Below are 21,750 nucleotides of genomic sequence, written 5' to 3'. Positions count from 1 at the left end.
CTGCGAAGGAATAAGATTTCCTAGAGAGGGACATTTCAGAGCTACTGATTATTTTGGGGATATTTGAGGATGACTCAAATGAAATTGCTGGAAGAGAGAAAAAAGAAGAGGCTCCCATGATGAACAGATTGCAATACAAGTTAAGGTCTTAGCAACAAAAAGTTTGCATAGTGTTAAAAAAAAAGAAAATCTAAAATTTCACCCAGTTTGTCCCAGTTTGTCTCATATTGCCACTAGAGTCTATCTTTGCAGTACTGCTCTTTCTGGGAGTGCAGATAAACTCTCCTCACCTTGGTGTGCTCAAAAGTATATTTGCTAATTTCCTCCTAAGTCCTTTTCTTTTACAAGTGATCTTTATCTTTATTAAAAGGAGGAGGCTCTCAGTACTGCAACGTAAAATCACTTTACCTAGGCAAAAGTACCGCAGGGCAGCACCCCGAGGCTTTTTCCATCCCAGGGCTCTTGTTTCTTCTTCTTTGCTGAGTCAATCTGTGGCAGAATCTCTCTGTCAAGGCTTTTTCTGATGCATCCATTTACTCCACATAAGCCTCCAAATAGTGATGAGATAGGAGCAGCATAGAATCATAGAATGGTAGGGTTGGAAGGGACCTTTAGAGATCATCTAGTCCAACCCCCTGCAGAAGCAGGTTCACCTAGATCAAGTCGCATAGGAACATGTCCAGGCGGGTCTCAAAGACCTCCAAGGAAGGAGACTCCACAACCCCTCTGGGCAGCCTGTGCCACTGCTCCCTCACCCTCACACTGAAATAGTTTTTTCTTATATTTAAGTGGAACTTTTTGTGTTCCAGCTTCATCCTGTTACCCCTTGTCCTGTTGCTATCTACTATAGAAAAAAGGGATGTCCCAACCTCCTGACACCCACCCTTTAGCTATTTATAAATGTTAATAAGATCTCTCAATCTCCTCCAGACTAAACATCCCCAGTTCCCACAGCCTTTCCTCATATGAAAGATGTTCCATACCCCTTATCATCTTGGTGGCCCTGCGCTGGACTCTCTCCAAAAGTTCCCTGTCCCTCTTGAGCTGAGGAGCCCTGAACTGGACACAGTACTCCAGATGAGGCCTCGCCAGGGCAGAGTAGAGAGGGAGAAGAACCTCCCTTGACCTGCTGGCCACACTCTTCTTGATGCATCCCAGGATGCCATTGCCCTTCTTGGCCACGAGGGCACATTGCTGGCTCATATTTAGTTTATTATCAGTCAGGACTCCCAGGTCTTTCTCTGCAGAGCTGCTCAGCAGTTCAACCCCCAGCCTGTACTGGTGGCTGGGGTTGTTCCTTCCCAGATGCAGGACTCTGCACTTGTTGAACCTCATGAGGTTCCTCTCTGCCCAACTCTCAAGCCGGTCGAGATCCCACTGAACGGCAGCACAGCCTTCTAGGGAATCAGCCAGTCCTCCCAGTTTGGTGTCATCAGCCAACTTGCTGAGGGTACACTCTGTCCCCTCATCCAGGTCGTTGATAAAGATGTTGAGCAAGACTGGCCCCAGAACCCATCCCTGTGGAACTCCAGTGGCCACAGGCCTCCAACTCGAGTCTGTGCAATTGATCACCACCCTCTGGGCTCTGTCATTCAGCCAGCTCTCGATCCACCTCACTCTCCACTCATCTAATCCACACTGCCTGAGCTTTCTGATGAGGATGTTGTGGGAGACAGTGTCAAAAGCCTTGCTGAAGTCAAGGTAGATGACATCCGCCGCTCTCCGCTTATCTAGCCCTCTGGTTATGCACTCATCTGATCCTTAACCTCTGTAGGAGGTATGGAAGCTGAAAATTCAAAGGCAGAATACTGTATATTGCTAGAGCTCTCTTCTGGTTTCTTCTAAAGGGAATACTTTTTCATACCGCATACATTCAACCTGGAAAATTTAAATTTGCAGCAGATCACTGAGGCAGACAGTCTATATGGGTTATTTAAAGCATGCAGAATTTTATAAGTATCAAAAATTATATTGTGGACAAGTATTTGAAAGATAATATTTTACAAATTATTACAAAATACCTAATGCAGGTATGAGGGGGAAAAACTGCAACTGCTAAATTTCTTTTTTAAAAAAGGAAGATAGACTTACTAGCTTTGTCCTGTCTAAGTTTCCTGTGTTCTCTCTCTCATAATACAAGAAGACACTCCAGACATCACATTTCTGGGGATTACCTTTCTTGGGGTTGAAGCCTTTGGCCTCATTCTTTTCCTCACAGAGTGCTCATGAGCCCCTGGAAAGACACTGTCTGTCATGTCTTGTTGCTTAGATATTGTGATCGAGCCTGTGAATAATCTCAAACTGCTTTGACATCTTCATAGTAGCTTTTGTTCTACTTCTGTACCCATCCGTTTGATTCCTTGAAGTGTCTCGGCACAGTTTTCCAGCTTGGATGTGGTATGTGATGGTTTGACCAGAGACGCTATGGGAAAATCAGACTGATAAGCTTTAATTTTTGTTGGTACTAACAGTGGTTTGGAAAGTGAAAATGACTCTTTCGTGGCAAATGGTATTTGTTAGACCTTTTCCTCTCTGGCTTGCGAGTGTTTTTCACCCCTTGGTGAAAGTTGTTGTGAAGCAGTCAGCTGAACTGGCAGTACCCTACAGAGTGAAGTGTTCATGTAGGGCTTTTTCAGCTGTGCTGGATGCAGTAAAGGCTGCCTTAACACCAGATGCCAATCATACACCACCAGTGGATTTGCAAGATTATAGGACAGGAAAAAAGATGAAGGTTAAGCACAGGGCACAATAGAGATTACTTATGGTAATGAATTGTATAATTTTTCTAGACAGATCTGGATTAATGTTTATCCCGGGCAAGAGATTACTGTATGTCTGATTCTAGTTGTAAACAGACATTATTAAACAGAAGGTTTATGTTCATGAAATGCGACTATGGGTGTTAAAGCACTTATGATTTATTATGTGCAAAGAGAAAAATTAACCTGTTCATCTGCTATAGTATGAGATGCACTGTGGATTTTTGCATAATTTGGAAGGCATCTGCTCCTTTGGAATACAAATAACTAGTGAAATGAGAAGAATTCTCCTCTCATTTACACTGATCCAATGCCCTATGCAGCAGTGATGTTGAAATGGTGTAACCAGCAGAAAAGTAGTCTTGTGTGCTTTTATAAAGCAATAATATTTCTATGAGAGATAATGTTGGTAAAGCCTGTGTGCTTGTGAATCTTTAGTGTGTTTTCTTTATAATTAAAAAAAAATGTTAATATTCAGAGAGCTTAACAAATGACCTTATTTGGGTTTCTCAAATAATTCCTGTTCACTAATTGAAAACATAATGTTTAAGACCTTGAATGGTTTTTTTTTATTTATCTATTTTTTCACATAATTTATGTTAGAGACCGTTTTTCTCCTGCTTTATTACTTCACTGCTGCTTAGGGTAAGTGAGATACAAGTACAATGTCCACATTTTTAATAACTGCCTTACCTCAAGAGCTAAATTATGACAAGCTGAATCAGGGACTTTGGTGTTTTGAGTGAGCTGAAAAAAAAACACCTTAAGGAAGCTACAAACAAACTCCAAAACTTTTCTTCTTTCATGGAGTAGATGTTCCAACTTTATTCCTTGCTAACAAGAAAGTGTCTTCTCACTGTAAAAGCAAAGAAAAATTACAGTTATTGAAATATGTTAATTCTGTTTATGGGCTGAATTTGTAACCAACTGATTTTTGCATAATGCCATTTGAAATTAACCATTTAACAATGATGGATGATACAAGTGTGTTGCTCTCCCTCCGCTTTGTAACTGATCTGTCTACTTATAGATTGCATTGGACATGTTGCTGATGTTTTATTTGAAAAATGCACTCACAGTGAGAAATTTTTCTGTTTAGTCTTACTGACTTCACAGGGATGCCTCAGGTAAGTAAAGATATCCCTGTATATAAGCAAAACTAGTCCAATCTGTAAAAAACGTAGGAATGTGGTGCAAAAAAGCCCTGTGAATATTACAAGATGTGGTAAATGAATTAGAACTTAAGCACTTTAACTAAGTATAAGAGTGTAATCTAGGAAACATAAACTAGGAATAAACCATACTCTGGTAAGACATTCTGAATACTTCAGTTCAAAAAATTGCAATCTGAAATTTCTATTGAAATACTTCATATTGCTCTTTTCTATTTCTTGGCTAAATTTTGCACTTGACAAAATGATTAATATTGTATCATGAGAAAATGTAACTTTTAACGTTTGTAATATTTTGCCTAATTATAAAATTTTACAGTGGCTGTGAAGTGTGAGCCCAGAGCTGAAGTTCATAAACAATGAACAGTAAAAAAAACTATGGGCTTCTTTAGTGGTTCAGTGTACATTCTGAAGCACATGAGAGCTTCCAGAGGTACCTGGGTGAGAGTCCTTCAGGAAGCCTGGGGTCAGCTGCACTGCAATGCTTAAAAGTTAGTGCAGCGAAGCATTGTATTTTGGGAGGCACTAAAATATACACAGTGCTTTTTCCTTTACTGTGTGTTAGCAGACATCGATAAGTCATGGAGATGACCTCCATCTCCTAAAGAGAAAGAAAGCTAGAAATGAAGACACATTTCTGTTATCAGTCTGCTATGGGTTGCAAGTTGAACTGGTGTTACATTTTCCTCTGAAAGCCACATAGCCTTGACATAGTGTTTAACAGTGTTAAGCTTAGTGCTGCTGAGCTAAACATGTCTGAAGCGAACGATGACCCTCACGTCTTCGCAATAGCAAAATGTCTCCCTGATGTGATCCTGCAGACCTGGAGCATTAAGTTAATTTTCCACTGGATTTCTGAGCTGCCTTCTTTTTACCCGGCGGAGAGCTTGTGAAGAATACAGCTTCTGACCGAATGACAGAACATGGAGGGTGAAATTAGATGCATTCAATTAGAAGATGACAAAAAGCCTGTCTAAATATTTGTCAGGATGCTACTTACAGAGTGTAGTGTCCAGCCCAGGAAGTGAAAGGCAGCCACTCTCAGGTCTTAATGGTCTGGGGGGAAAAAATGGGTAAATCATCCAGATTCTTTACAGGCTTGGAGGGGATAATTGAGGGTATCGAGTTGGCTGTTAGGCGTCTAGGGCTGGTGATCCCTCTTGTGTAATCTCAGATTAGTTCTTTTCTTGTATTCATTCAGTATGGAATTAACCATTACAAAGTTTTCTAGACCGTTTCAGTAAATAATATTGTTATTTGGTTGATAAAGAGTGGATAGTGCAGTAGTTTCTGGGAGGTAGTGAAAAAAGAGGGGCTCTGCTTTCTCCACAATTTAAAAGACACCCTACCGCAAAACAAACCAACAAAAACCCAAAGCCATAAAACTCAAAGAAACAAAAAAGCCAGGGCAAACCTGTCAACTGTAGGGTTTCCAGGTTTGGACCAGAAAATTCATCAGTTTTCCAGAGGACAAAAAGATGCTCTTGAAAACTTAACATTTTGAATTAGCAATCAGTTAAACAAAAAGAGATTGAGATACATGGCTTGGTTTAGCCACATCTGTTTATCTGTAAATTCAATTTATAGCAACTTTTTTAAGTAAGGGAACAAATCTATGGCTTGTAATTTCTTGCTCAGAAAGTTTTAATTAGGAAAATAAATAATTTAAATACAGCATATCATATATACCTTTTTTTTCTTTTCATTTCTGTTACAACAGTTCAAGGGAGAATGTGACTATGATAGGGTTAATCCAGCTACATAAAAATCCATGTTGTGTATGATAGTAGTAAAGCTTGTGATCCCTTGATCTTTGATTAGATCCAAGCTAGTAAATATCTTGTGTTTAATCAGAATGAGTTGTTCTGCATGTAGTATAAGTCACCTTCCCAGATGGGATGTAGCAGCAGAGTTGTTCACGAGTATTTGTTTTAATCCTTTCCAGAGCAAGCATGCTTTATGTTTATTTGTTGTAAATCAGATTCAGGCAACTAAAGACCAGCACGAAGGAAAGACATCTACTTGCAGTCAGGAATAGGACAGTAGGGAAACCTTTTTTTCTTTTTAAAGAAAAGTGTAACTAGATTCTTAAAAGGTATTTCATATTATTCCATAAACATAACACACCATGGTGCTTTTTTTAGAGTGGGATGCAAATGTCATTATCTAGGATTTCATCTTAAACTATTCATATACATTTCTAGCTTAGGAGACCATAAATATACAGAGGCTAAGATTTATTATGGTAAACGTTCTTCTTCTGCTACTATTGTATATTTGAAAGATATTTAATTAGAATGGTAGCTAGTCTGTTTGCTGACAAACTGAAATTCTTGAAATGTTACATGTAAGGCTAGTTGTGTGGTACATTGACGTCCTATTTACCTAAATCTGTCATAATTGCCTTCCGATACATCTTCCTCTGGCACACTAAATATTGAAAATGAAAGGACTCCTTGCTGGGAGATTTTCTACCAAATGTCATTTTTGTGTGTTCTTAACTTGATGGTAATAACTGGATGACCTGTAGTTAAATGCATCTCAATTTCTCTCACTTATTTTTCCTAATCACCACACAGAGCCTTCTGTGCTCAGAGGTGTGATTAGATTTAACCTGCCATCATATCTGAAGAACTTTCTGTACAACATATTATACATTGCAAGAATTATATATGTAGATGGTGGGTCTAAGTATAATATCTAAAAAGATAGAAAAATGAGCTGCTGTCCTGCAAAACTTAATTCCTGATATTCCTTTTCTGTTTTTAACAGGAAGACTGGAGAGCCTCCGCTAATAAATGGATGGATTCCTTACCTTGGGAAGGCTCTGATTTTTAGAAAAGATGCTTTCAAATTCTTAATGGATCAGCAAAAGAAACTTGGAGATGTTTTCACTGTACATATTGCTGGTGAGAAATATTTTAGTGTTTATCTTGATTTTTTCCGTCAGTGAAGTTAAATAGTAATTCACATGTGTAGTTTAGAATCTTCCTTAACCAAAAACATTTTTGTGTAGTATAGTCCAATAAAAATTACTTGAATTCACATGTATTGTGTGCATAATAAATATCCACAGGATATAGATATGAGCATGTGTTTTTATGTATAGCTATAGGTATATATGCATATGGACAGAATTTGTAGGTATGCAATGTATGAAAGTAGATTTCGCCAGCACATTTAATTGTGTATTGTTTGGTTTTCTTCCTAAAGAAGGGAGAACTAACATCATCTTGACACCACACAGAAAAATATCAGATTAAATTTAGAAAACAGTTAAGAAAAAGAGTGCAGAATATGTTCTCACACATTTTACAACTGGTTGACAGGAACACAAGGGAATGAATGACACATTGACTCAGTGATACAATCAGGACTGGAACACAGAAACTTCCCGTTGCCAGCCTCTTATTCTGATCATGCTTACTGAAAATAACAATAAAATAAAGTATGATATAACCTCGCTGCTTTCTGTATTTATAGCCCAATTACTACTACACTAGCTCAAATACAAACATTCAAGTGAGTTCACACAGTCGTTTAACTGCAGAAGAAAAACATGGAATGAAACTGGAATCTTGAATGAAACAAATATATCAATTTCCATGTATAAATACAGATGTACTTTTAACTAAAATCAATTTAAAATCTAGTATTTCATGCTGCTCAGAAAAGGCAAATTCTTATTAGTGTAGGTGGAGGTAATGGGTATTTTGCCCCTTTACGTGCTGATACTCTTGTTAAAATCATCAGCTTCATAGTTAAGTCTATCTCATTTTTTAGCTAGCTTCCTAGTTTCTCAGGGATTTTTAAAAAAAAAATCTAAAGCATAAAGTTTGCTTTGTATTTTTATGGCAGTAACATGAGTTCCATAAGCTTATTAGCCATAGAAGTAATATTTTGCAATATTTTTTTTGTCAAAAGTCAGTCACTTAAATTGCAACCCATATCTTTCATTAATACAGTTTTTCTTCCTCTTACCAAATCTGTTCTTTTTTTTTGTCTTTTGGAAGAGCATTTTTTACTGCTTTTAAATATGTGGTTGTTTTTATTCATTCAGGGTTTTTTCTTTGGAAACTGATATGGTCACATTTTTTTACATCTCGAAAGTGAGTTTGACACATAAAAAAACCAACTTTTGTTGAAATGTGGTCTTTTTTATTGTTAATGTATATTGTTAATGTATATACAGCTACGGCTTAGTACAAATACAGATTAATAAATACAATTTGAGGACTGCCTAAACACATTCATAAAACTAGATACAGTCATACTTCAGTATCCTTATATGTGTTTAATCAAATATTTATGTTTCATCTCTTTATTACTTTATGAAATACTATGTTTAGAGATTTGTATGTTTAAGCAATCTATGAGTGTAACTTAGTTTCACAAATTTCTATTTACATGCTAAACAAAATTCTATTTCAGCTTATCTCCCTGTGTTCAGGTATTTTGAGGAAGCCCTCCTTGATAAAGACTGAGGTAAATGGAGTGAGTTCTGGGTATCATTTCAGCCTTATGCAGGGAAGTCATTGATTTTGTGAATTTGTCCTAACAGTGATGCCACTTCAAGTTCTCTTTTTTTGGTGTAAAAATAATGACCGTCAAGACTTCTCTAAGGAGAAACAGTTTGTCATCCAGAAGTCAAGGAAGAAGCCAGAGCTAGTTACTACCTCCTATCATGTCCTGATCTGAAGATGTACAGGATTTCTGTATGTCTTACTGATTTGACAAAGATGATGTTTACATGTTCAGCAAACATAACATAGCCTGCTGTATATGGACTATCATTACCTTACCCCCCTGGTGGGTATCTGAAGGTCCTGTCAAAAAATTCTATCAATATATTTTGTTCTAATTATTGGTTCTCAAACCAGTTCATTTGGAAAATGCGGAACGATGCTTGGAGTTTCCGAGATTGCCCCGTACCGGTAATGCGATTTTGCTGATTGTACTTTCCCATGTGATGAGCAAATGATTGTCATCCCTAAAAGTTGCAAGGGACATGGATGTCATCTTAATAAAGAAATTAAAAAGCACATCTTTCTATGAGAAACAATGTAAATTCCTGACCTGTCGCAGAAAATAGTTCTCTAATTGGTTTTGTGTGGTGGTGCAGCAGAATCGTTTTCCCCAAACGTCATGCCAGCGAAGCACCACTGTACATCATTGTCAGCAGTTCAGCAGAATCTCCTTAATAAGAGGACGATTACGTAAATGTGATAGTCTTAAAAAAAAAAAAAAAAAAAAAAAGATAAAAGAAAAGAATGAGAGGAAAAAGGGAGAGAGTCTGTGGTATTGAGATGATCATACTTACCAAGCCAATGTCTCTGCTTTTTAAGGGTCAGCAGCATAGGCAGATGGTTAGGTAAGAACTTAAAGAGCTTCAAACAGTTTTGTCGCCGTTTCTCAGAATTAAACTGTCTTCTCTTCCTTACAAGTGACTGGGAATCATACCGAACTTTATAGCACTCTCTTTGAGACGAACTCTACTTCGAATAAAATAGTTGTAGGGTTTTTTGCTAAACACTTGCCTTTTTGTATACTGCTGCTAAGTCATTCTTTTCTTTTAAATCACGATACACCTAGAGTAACATATCACATTTTTCTCTCTTGGGCAAAAGGTAATTTACATTAACTCCTTACCAAGCTGAAGCCTGCTGTAAGTGTTACTGAAGTAACATCCATCATTAGATGCCATCTTAAATGCTTGTCTTTCATCATTAGCATTAAAAAGCTCCAGAATGTATTATTAGAGTAATTTTTAAACTATCATACAAATACTGGCTTCTGTGCTTAGATTTACTGAAGTTGACAATTTTCATATTTTCCACATCAATCTTCTATTTCTAGGAGACTGTAGAAACTAAATGGAGATAACCAAGCTATTTGCAGCAAGTGTGTGATGCAGACTGAAGGATTGAATGGCGAAGTATGAATAATCTGTAGCCATATTTGAAAAAAAAATAAGAGAGCTTTTTACAGAAACAAAGATACATCTCTTATTTTGACTTGTTTCTACAGTACTAGATAAAATAGCTGAGTGACTTAAACTATTGGGATTTGGAGTGTGACATTTCTGTATGGACATGTCTACTCACTTTTTTTGTGTTGAAGGATTTCTTTACAATCTAACAAGGAAAGACTTACTCCCCAGTGGTTTCTGTATGCATGTTTTCAATATTTAAAGCTTTCGTATTTGTGGAGTCATGGGCATCAAGATTTTGGTTTGTTTCAGATAAGGCTGCATGTAGGAAATAGTTCTTGGCACCGGCTGCAATGAAAAGGCATGGGAGGGAAGAAGGGAAGCTGCATTTTAAAATACCAAATAATAACTGGAAACTTTAGGAAAGATTTGCATTTCTTGGTCTCTGACAACACCGGGGACAATAAGTGGGAAGAGACTTCATCAGGGACAACGACAGGATTTAAAAAGCAAAATTAAGGACCATATTGACACTCACAAAATTTAAAATCTTAACTTGAGGTGAGAAAGTTTGTTCCAGTTCTGATGTTTGCTGCTCAGGGTAGAGGAGGTGTTGGGGCACGGTTTTGTAATTAGCAATCTGTTCCTATATGAAAGACACTTGGGTAACCGGTGTAGCCACGTAGTGCATCTGCGTGTGAGTACGACCGTAATTGCTGAAGGCTCCTATACCCACTCCCACAACAACAACTTACTAACTGCAGATAATTAGCTCTAGATTTTAGTCATTTTCTAATTAAAAAATCTAAAATTATATTCTCGATGAGGTACATAAACAAGCTGCCTTTGTTATAGAGGAAGGAGTTGAACTTTTCTGACTACACAGACCTTTACTAAGTGCGGTAACAAAAGTATTTTGCTCTATGTGTTTATATGTATTGTTCACTTGCAGGGATGTAATCTGGAGCTTGAATTGATTCTACAAAATTAATTCTATTTTGATACATGCTTACTTTTTGCTACCAGGAACCTGATGAGAATAATAAAAGTCAGGATCTGTGACATTCTGTTTGTCAGAGATCTTTCCTTTTTTTTCTTTTTTTCCAAAGTGTGTGCTACTGTTGAGTGAGTTTTGATTTCAAATTATTGCTGAAATTGTTTGTTTGTCTGAAAACTAATTTGCTGAAAATAATTTTCTTACTTAAAAATTATAAGAATTGATGTGCGTTTGCTAAGCGTCTGATTAAAGATCACAAAGAAACTCATATTTTGCATCAGAAATAAGCAGATGGTGGACAGATGGTTTAAATTAATATTAATTAAAAATCTTAACTTAAATTGTTTACCCTGTAAACGCAAAGTTAGGAAGCCAGCTTCTATCTTTAGGGTTAATAACACTCCAACTCTATTAAAAATTGCTCCAATGGGCATTCTTTCCAAGCTTTGATCACAAAGTCGTAGCCTCAATAAAGAGCATGACAGAGGGCAAAAACTGGAAAGTGAGGTCAATTCTAGGACTCTTAACAAAGATCCGGCAGAGATTGAAGCTAGTAATTCTTGTCGGCCTCTGTGGTCTGGGAAGGGGAAGGAAGAAATGGTCAAAAAAGAGGATTGAGAACGTGAGGGCACTTTTCCATGATGATTTCTCAATATATTTATCCTTACAAAAGTGTACATCTATGGTTGTTTATATTACAGAAGAGCAAACTCTGTGAGTACTTTAAAAACCTTCTCCTGCTGCTGACAGAAAAAGGGGTCAAATTCTGTCTCAGTTTATGCCTTATTTTTCCTTGATGGTTCACTGGAATTGCAGTGGATGTAATTGGGAGGGAAATTACGGCAGGTGCTAATTGCAGAGGAAATCCAGGTCACACCCAGGTTTACCCTGGAGCACAGTGTGTATATATGTCAGAATATGGAATAACTATGATAATTCAAATACCACTATATGGTAACCATGGATACTTGTTGACATTTTTAGTGGTAGTGACTACTTTATCTCAGGACATCTGTCACAGAGCCAAATTTGGTCCTCAGTTAAGCATGTAGTGTTCCCATTAAAATCAAAGGAGATTTATCTCTTCGGTGATACAGAATTAGACTGTAAGTGCTGGAAGCTTTGCTGTTTTCCTGAGTTTATAACTGGGATATTTTACAATGGACACATACATTTTAGTGAGTGCCCTTTTTCCTTAATGCAGCTCTCCATTTAAGTTAAAAATCAAGAACTCTAAATTTAGACTTAACATGGGAATCATCTAGAAAGAGTTTAGTTGAGCTTTGATAGCGTTAGCATTTTGATTCATGATAGTTCACCAAAATTCTCCTCTTTAGTAGCTGACTCGAAGTTTAAGGAGAAATTGCAGGATTCTTCAGGCAGAGGCAACTTGAAAAAGTATCAGACTTGATATCATCTTGACCTCCCCTGTACAGACAGCTGAAGGTAGGACTGTATCACCTCACTAAGCACCTTGGGAAGGGTAGGAAGTTGTCCATGTCTTCTGACACAACGGATGATAGTGCAAGGACAGTGTGTACCCCAAAATGACACCTGTGTTAAAAATGGTAGCCTGCTGCATTGTAAGCTATTGCTGCATTGTAAGCTATGGCTTCAAAAGCAAATCCTAAGGTAGAAATTTTGTGGATACTAAGCATATTCTTCAGACAAAGTTATTAAAACTTCACGAAAAGAAAACAAGTGTGAGAGAGGTTTTAACTATTGGGGAGTTTCATTGTACAGTTAAAGCCATAAATGGAAGATTTTGACTTTCTGTGTCATCTGCTTGAAGACAAGCTGCCCAAGGAGGCATGTTTTCCAGTCCAGCCCCCCGTGTTCTCTTTCCTCCATGCCCGTGAAATATGTGTATTTCTCACTTTCTGCTGCTAAAAGCCTACCATTTTCAAATGCTGCTACAACTCCACATTGTATTGTCATGAGTCATAACAGTGTAGTAAAGGATGTATTCCAAACTGCCACAACTGCAGAGATTGCACCTTGCTGTTGGCAAAACCAGTTGATCGGTCTGCATGGGAATGGCTTCATGCTGATTTTAGAAGAGCCATAAAAGTGCATACAGATCAAATCTGCATCCTGACAAAGAGAATCAGTATTGCTTCTTCTCCAAAGCTAAATAAAATTTGTTACTTTTTCTTTTCTCTCTTTTTCTTTTTGAGGTTTCTTCAAAAGTTTTTGCTCTATGGGTTTTCCGTGTGCTTTTCTTTCAGACATTGACTGGGCGTATTTTCAATTACTTCTAAAAGTGTCACCAGATTATAAAAATGCACGTGTCTCTGTTTTTCCCTTTTCTTCTATTCAGGTAGATATATTACCTTTATCATGGACCCATTTCAGTATGTGTATGTCATCCGAAATAGCAAGCAACTCGAATTTCATGAATTTGCTGATAAAATGGCTTCCAAAACTTTTGACTACCCAGCCTTGTCAAACGGAAAATTCCCCGATCTCAAGGAAAACCTGCACAGGATTTACCAGTATCTACAAGGCAAACCTTTGGATATCATTTCTGACCACATGATGAAAAATCTCCAGGATATATTTGAATGGAAATGCTCACAAGCAACAGATTGGGAAACAGAAAAAATGTACAAATTCTGCTGCTCTGTAATGTTTGAAGCCAGTTTTGTAACACTATATGGAAGAGTTCCTGCTGCAGATGGCCACAAAGTTATTAGTGAAATCAGAGACAAATTTATCAAGTTTGATGCCAGCTTTCCCTATTTAGCTGCAAACATACCAATTGAGTTGCTAGGAGCTACCAAGAAGGTTCGGAAGGAGCTTATACATCATTTTTTACTTCAGAACATGACAAAATGGCTGGGAGGGTCAAAAGTGGTCCAAGCCAGACAAGATATATTTGAGAAATATGAGCTGCTTGGAGATTATGACAAAGCAGGTAAGAAACTTATGAATGATTGCTTGTCTAAAATAAAATAATTTACTATAGACCTTTGAAATAAAAAGGCAAAATGGCGACCTTGAAATTTTTTTATGTTCTTTCTAATTGGCTAATGATAAAATGTTTTACTCTGAAACAACCCTCTATGATAATTGATTTTTTTTTTTGTGCTGAGCTGGTAAAACAAGATACTTAATGGTGATAATGAGAAAGATTATAACTGAGCTGCATTTCCTCCCCTTATTCTCCCCCCCCCCCCCCCCCGACATTACATTTCAAACTATTCTCATTAAGCAGAAAATTAGACTTCAGAAGCCTATTGGTCCTCATTAGCATTCACTGATCCTTGGCTGGGTCTGTGTCCTAACATCTTTTAATTAGCACACTGCAAATCTAATCAGTGTAATAAACGCTATTAATCTTCCTTTTCACTTATTTTCTCCCAGCACATCATTTTGCCTTCCTGTGGGCCTCTGTGGGAAACACAATTCCAGCTACATTCTGGGCCATGTATTATCTTCTACGGCACCCAGAAGCTCTTGCAGCGGTGCGTGACGAGATTGACCATTTGCTGCAGTCAACAGGTCAAAAGAGAGGGCCCACGTATAACATCCACCTCACCAGAGAACAATTGGACAACCTGGTCTACCTAGGTAATTTATTTTTATCTGTTATGAAGAAAAGAGAAGGCCCTCCCGGAAAACTCAGTTTATCACTCATTTCTGTTTACTGAGAAGGTGGAGGACACAGCTGCCTAATTGACATAATAACACCCATTTACATCAATTATAAATTATGTAGTTTATAGCTGTAGATACTCTCATTGCATGTAAACATTAAAGCCTAGGTAATTAACTGTGTAAGGTATGCAAAAGGCTAAATCGAAGCTTTTCAATTATTTGAAAAAAAAGTTGATGCCTATTAAGTTGTTTGATTCTGAGCATCTGCCGAAGTGCTAATGCATTTCAAATACTTCTATATGGTACTGCCAAGAAAGACCCTTTTCTGAAATAAAAGTGGGGTAATGTACTGAAACTGCAAATGTAATTTTTTTTTTCACATGCAGTTTCTTTCTTCCTTTCTTTCTTTAACAAAACAGAAAGTCTTCTAAAGCAGACTTCAGTTGCACAATGCCTCTGAACACAGTGTGAGAACGTAAAGCTTTCTAGATTAGGAATGGCGTTTCCAGTATTCAGAAAAGTACCTTGATTCTAAGTAAGGGAACTCTAAGTGAGATCTTCCAATTCTAGATCAGTGTTTCAGAGGGGGACCTTTGCCAAGTGCTATTAGAAGCACTTTGACACAGCATCAAGGTTCAGTATTCCTCTGTTTCTAAATACCGAAACCCTGGTAAAACTGAGCTCGTGTCTATATGTTTTGGTAGCTCACGGTCTGAACTGATGTTCCACTCTTAAAAGACACTGTGTCAAGGCAAGGTGGTGGAGCAATACAGACTCTAGGTTTGACTGGGACGTAGTAGGACCATCACGTGGCACATATGAAGAACTTTTGTTCAAACTTTAATTGTTTCTCATAGTTGCAAATACAAAGTCGAGACAGATCCAGTCACTTTTTGTTAGAGCGTCGACATTTGTCTTCTGTAGTGTGAGTCTGATAAGTTGGTTTCTTCTGGAGTAATGACTGCTTTGGTTCAGTTTTACCTCTAACTCATGGAGAATGCTTTTGAAGTAGGAGAAGTCCCTGATGACAGGAGCACTTCTGAGGAATAACATGGCATTCTGAGTATTTCATGAACTTTTAAGAACACAGGTAAAATTGCTTCCCATCACTTACCACACAGAAAAAAAAAAAAAAAAGAAAAGCAAAGATACTGAGCATCAAGAAGATCCAGAGATAATCTGGTTTATATTTGGAGACAGAGATGGGAATGTCAAGGGAAGAAAAATAAAAGCACCCCAGAAGTGTAGGAATAAAGAAAATAAAAGCATGTACTTCACTAAAACCATCTGGTGCAAAATGCTATGAACATTTTAAAACATTAACTGTGTCATTCCTCTGCTGCTCCTTGAAATCTTGAAGTACCTTGGTAACGTTTGATTTATGTGTTGAAAGTGCCACATCCTACTTTGTAGTATTCTTGTAACACTTTTGTTAAATTTTATAATCGCGTTAAATGTAATGTGGTATGAACAGAAGCTAGGTCTCAATTCTTGTGGCACTTAAGTCATAAAGGGCTGGATACTGTCCCATAAAATAATAATATAGGAAAAAAAAATGTACCATAAGAGAATTAAATTCATGCTTCAGTGGCAAGGGGAGAGAGATGTTTTGTTAATAAATGTGTAAGAGGGAAAAGGTTCCAATTTACATTACTTGCGCGCCAAAATTCCCCACGTGGCAAGATGACTGTGGGCCAGCACTGCCTTTACCATTGCAGCTCACTGACCCCAGCCTCCACGACTGATCTTTTCCTCTTCCCGCTCCCCTGTATCAACCCAGAGCATAGGAAACTGGGACTGGTGTCCCTGCTCTCGAGTAAGCCAGACCAGGTGGGATTCTTGTGTGTTCAACACCTTGTCATCTCATTCTCCTGTTTTAAGCACTCTGATTCTCCGTCCTCTTTTGGCCTACTATAACAAGAGCTTTTTTTTTTCTTTGATTCCTCGTGCTATGGAGAACAAGCAAGAATTGCTAAAAAGCCTTTAGCAGGAAGCAACATTGTTATGATCAGATTCTTTGTGTCTAGGGAACAACGTGGCCTGATTTACTTCCAAAATCAAAGCACAGGTATGTGGGTTTTTTATTTAAAATTAAAAAGCCTTCAACCCACAGCAAGACTGGCAGATTTTGTCTCTAGGGGTTTTTTTTCCAATGGCATTTCTGGGACAGCGCATTTTCCTTTTTCTACACAAGACTTTTCTCCAAACCCAAATGTGCCTATTTCTGCGCACGGAGTAACGTACATTATTAGTTGTCGTGGCTTACAACAAAGCTCTAATATGGTAAACAACACATGAGAACGGTCTGTTGGTTTTTATGGTCACAATGGAAATGCAAAGGGTAAAGCAGAGATACACTTAGGGCATGTTTAATGCTAGGCATGTTTAGTCAGTTCGTTTGTTTAATATTAGTCCGTTCATTTATATGGTGAAGTATTCTCGCCCCAGGTCATTGCTGAATCCCAGATATTTCCTGTGAAAAAAGCACAGCTTGAAAAATTGTCTTGTACTCAGGAAAGGGTGGGGACCCCAAAACAGCTAATACAGAGTACGTAGTGGTAACACAAATGCTAAGCATTAAAACTGTTGGTCGGATTGAGAGAAATGAATATATTTTCCTGGAATGGGCTGGGCAGCACCATTTAGGTCTTAGTAAGATGCAAATGTACTTGTTTCAGATGATCGTTTGTGTTGGCACACCGCAATGCCTGTGGGTAAATGACCCCCCCCAAATATTTGCATACTTGATAGCTATTTTCCTACAATACACTCTAATAATTATAGTACCCTATTACCTGCTATGCGTTAGTGTAAAATTAACAATCCATTATGCACAATAAGTTTTATAAAACATTTACAGATAGAGATCATGTTTAATTAAAATTAACTTGCCTACGAAAGCCAAATGCACTTATGATTCGCAATGACCTTTTATTACCTGCAGTCCCTTGTTTTGGCTGGATGATTGACAGCTTGCTGTTTGGCTACCATGTTGTATTTCAGCTGACAAGACTTTTCATTTTAACTCAATTTGCCTGCCTATCACAAGCTGGTGGCAGGCCAGGCTCAAGTCACCCAGCTTTGCCTCAGCAGCTTGCTCTATTTCTCATTAGTACGCATTTATTCAGTGGAAATTGGAAGACAAATGCTTGAAGGCATGTGAACTAAGTATAGCAAATTAGGGTTTAAAGACTGAATATTTATAAGTATATTGAAACAGTTTTTTTAAAAAAAATCTAGAATGAATTGGGAGCTGAGTGCTAGCTTTAGTATAGGAGAAACGGAGAGAGAAGTGGGAGGATTCTAAGAATAACAATACTATGAGAGAGATATCTCTCCCTTCCTCCTCCCTCCCCTCAGAAAATATGTAAAATCTCTCTGACAACACCTTATCAAACAACAGCCTGGCTTTATGTAGCACTCGCACAACGAAGTTTAGCATCTCGCGTGTAAGAAGAGGGGGAAAAAAATGAGGGTCATGTTCATTTGCTGCTTGGTTATCCCTTGGTATGCTTTAAATTGCCTTGTTTGTTCGGCACAAGCACAGAAACAGATGTTGCTCTACCGTGCTGGATAATTTACTGTACCTCACGGTGCAGAATGGAAGGCCTCCCAAGCTACCCAGCTGGTCTGTCAGCGACGATGGCTGGTGTCTGCTGAACTATGACAACTGCAAGTAAAGGCTGCAGTTTTATTGTGCAGTTGTCATTCCTCTCAATGTATAACTCTGGCATTTGTGGAAAGCTGACTGTCTATTCTTTTAATGCGAGCCTGCAAAGCCATATAAGCTCCATTCTCCTTTGTTGATCATAATGTGACTCATTACTTTTGTCATCTAATGATTATCGGCATGATCGCTCAGAGCGAGAGCCAAGCTCGCCTTCCACACATAACTGGTACTGGAAGGTAAAACAGATTTGTCATTTACGATCTGAGCGCTAAGCCACACTTTGAGCTCCATTATTGTGATTAACTTCTGCATAAGATATGCTGCCCAATTGTCATTTGGGATCCGGCAGCGGGCAGGGGCTGCTGCGCTTTCTGGGAGGATGTCCGCCGATAGGATGTGACCGCGTCGCTTGGGCGGTTCAACATAAACCTGCTATTTCACAGTGGCACTTCAATAATTATTTTTCTCTTCCCCCCACCCCCCTTCCCTCTTCCTCATTTGATTTCTGCTGTCATTACGTATGTCACCACCATTCCCAAATGGTGCACCGGCACGGAGTTACCAGTTTCATTTTCCACGGGTTAGAGACAATCTGGGAGCAGAGGCTGGACCCTTTCTTTGTACCATGTAAAGTTTTGTTGCCAGAGCGCTGCCAGTTGAAATCTATCGTGTCAGGTGCCTTGTGGCTATCCGCAGTAGAGGCCATCTTCTGGAACCAGGGTTCTTTTCTGGCTTCGTCACCAACAAGCCGATTTGACTCTGCCTGATTATAGTAACGAAGGCAGTCCAAAAGAATATGCACAGACTCACTGTACGTCACATTGAATCACGGCACTGGCCACACAAAGCTGACCGCAGCCTCATTTCTTTAGACAAATGCATGCTTAAGGAAAAACCTCCTGCAAGAAAGCATCCAGGGCCACTTTATTTGCTATGCATGCTGCACCAGATTTAATTTTTAGTGAAAGAACATTTGCTATTATTTTTTTCTTTGGAAGCATCTACACTGGGTAGCTACTGTCTCTAATAAACTAACCTTTTGGGTGCAACAGTTACTGTGCCTTGGTGAATACTTAGAGGAGGCTTATTTGATATCACAGAACATAAATGCAGACACAAATGGATTATTATGTGCAAACGAAACCCTATTTTAGGCTATTTTTCACACCGATGATTAGGAGGATCAAGTCACATATAACAGTGGCCCATACACGCTGGTGGAAAAATAGTCAGTTTTGATTACAAAGTGAGAGATGCAGCCCTAGACAGGAGCTACATGCTGATATACATGCTATCAGAATGATTTATGCAAATTATGCATATTATTCCCAAAGGAATTCCTCCTCAAACTGCCAGGATAAATTGCCGGAAATTAGCCATAAAATCTGTCGTGCTAGGAGCAAAAGGTGAAGGCCACTGGGAAAGCAAGGACATTCAGCTTCTGGAGCCTTCCAGGATATGATGGTGGAGACACAAATCTTGTTTTCTGTAAGCCTGGAAGGGCTATGTTTTCTTTTCTCTTGGCCAATTAAAAGTGTCTTTCTTTCTTAAAATTACTGGGCAAACAAAGAATTGCTTTCGTTCACTCTAACCATAACAGACACTACCATTTGGCAGGGCAGTGCATTGAGAAGAAGGTAAATAAATTTTTAAATCCTCAGAATGACTATGGAATTAACAAGCTAAATGATTTTTTGAACGTACAGTCCTGCCATTACATCCAACAGCTTTTGAAAGGCGAGCTAAACAGCTCCATGGATACTTTCACTGGTATTTGCCTGCAACCTCCAAAATATATGTTAAATGCATAAAGTGCTCGTGTCTTTTGGTTGCATTCTTTTCAATGTGATGCCTGAATAATGACTTTCCACCCAAAACTCAGTGCTGCCTACAGCTGACAGGATTTCTCAGCACCATCAGCGAGAATCACATCGGGAGGTTCAGCATTACAGCTCCCCCCACTCCCCACCCTGCGGGGTTGTTTATTGCCTCCTCCTGGTCTCTGCTTTATGTTTGATTTGGTTTGTGGGTTGTTTTTTTCCTTTAGCCTGCCCTACTAAACCTGTCGAGATTCGGCAGCTGTAGCCATGTGTAACTTCCAGTCACTTCCCATATTTCTGATGCTTCCCCCCACCCTCCGCTTTTGTTTAACCGCAGAGAGCGCCTTAAACGAGAGTTTACGAATGTGCTCGTCCTCCATGAACATTCGCATCAGCCAGGAGGATTTTGTTCTGAAGCTCGAGGGGAATCAAGAAGTCGGTTTGAGGAAAGGAGACTGGATAGCCCTTTACCCGCAGATTTTGCACATGGACCCTGAGGTCTATGAAGATCCAAAGGTAAACATTTAGCTGGTGCTACTCTTCCTACTCCAGGCACACAGCAGCATCTAAGCCTTTTGTGATCTTTGAGTTGGGGTTGGTTTTTTTTACTGCCATTCCATCTTCTGGAACAAATCTTCCTACTTTCAGATGTATTTTCTAGGGCCCTATAGGTCAAAGGATTCATGGCCTGAAGAGAGAAATATGGTGATGACTCTTGACTGCGACTGCTTTCAAAGGAATTGACAATTTTACATTGACTACCACAAACTTTAGGCTAAGTGTGGGTCTTGTTTGGCGCTGGATCATTTGATACCCAAGGAGGGCTGAATAATAGAAGGTGGTTTAAAGAGCAAATAATGTGGGCCATTTAGCTAAGTGCCCCCAAAGCATCATTGACTCTCTGAAGCCCTATAATAGCACTGTTTTACTTGAGCCTTATGCTTTTTCACCTGCCTTGTTGGGATTCACCCCTTCTTGATCAATTAGTAGAGTGTTGTGAACTTGAGACTGTAAAGCTGTTACTCTGCAGCAAAGCTCGGAGGGTAATTGTGTCATCTCCTTGTATTTTTCTCTGACGCTCGAGTTAATGAATATCAAAGACTTGAAATTAATCCACCCTGCCTCAGCCTTAATAGGGCTTCGGAAGTTCACCACCTGCATGCAAATTGAATAGTCCTTGTCTGAGTTAGGTTGCTCCCCTGGATTGCTGTCTCCAGCCCAGGGTGCCACAGAGGAAGAGCAGGGATACGCACTGAGGCTGCTAAATGCCTCTCCTGCCTGGGAGAACAGCCTGATCCATTCCCCATCCCAATTTTCCTAAGCATATGGCTGTCTCCCAGCCATGCTGATTTCTATCCTTGGCATTTGAGCCAAAGAAGGGAACTGGATTTTTTTTTAATGTGTTTATAGAAAACCCACGTTTGAGGCATTGCTCCCTGAGGGTCTGTCTTTCAGGAACTTAAAGATATGAGGTTGCAGAGAAAAGATGAGATTCAAGTGCCTTGTTGGTGCAGGGCAGCGTCTTGCTGTGCACAAACTCCACCACCTTCGGTGAGAGAAGGTATGGAATGTATTGGAGTTAGCAGGAGTAACTTGTGGTCACTGGGATGAACACTGGGGCCATGAAAACGGAAATAATGTCCCAGAGGGTTCTGCTGGCTGTCACCACCCCAAAATGAAGACAAAGCCTGATAAGAGACTTAGGGTTTTAAAAAATAACCCACATATTGGCAAATAGTGGATTAATATTTCACTCCTTAAAACAGTAGCTACTAACAAATAAGCTTTTTCTCATTTTACTCT

At 38.9% G+C, this 21,750-nt stretch overlaps 1 protein-coding gene across 2 annotated transcripts in view; it reads left to right on the top strand.

Annotated features, from left to right (window-relative positions):
* LOC104551236 (cytochrome P450 7B1) overlaps nt 1-21,750 on the top strand; it is a 125,518-nt gene that overhangs the window by 96,523 nt on the left and 7,245 nt on the right. For both annotated transcript variants that reach the window (XM_061995963.1, XM_061995964.1), the window contains exons 2-5: nt 6,704-6,840; nt 13,178-13,774; nt 14,224-14,430; nt 20,285-20,463. In XM_061995963.1, the coding sequence (XP_061851947.1) occupies nt 6,704-6,840; nt 13,178-13,774; nt 14,224-14,430; nt 20,285-20,463 (1,120 nt within the window). The remainder of the gene's footprint in view (nt 1-6,703; nt 6,841-13,177; nt 13,775-14,223; nt 14,431-20,284; nt 20,464-21,750) is intronic.

Source organism: Colius striatus, chromosome 4, assembly GCF_028858725.1.
Source record: "Colius striatus isolate bColStr4 chromosome 4, bColStr4.1.hap1, whole genome shotgun sequence".
NCBI classification, from domain to species: Eukaryota; Metazoa; Chordata; class Aves; order Coliiformes; family Coliidae; genus Colius; species Colius striatus.
Note: the sequence above shows the minus strand (reverse complement) of the source record. Positions and strands in the feature narration are given on the sequence as shown.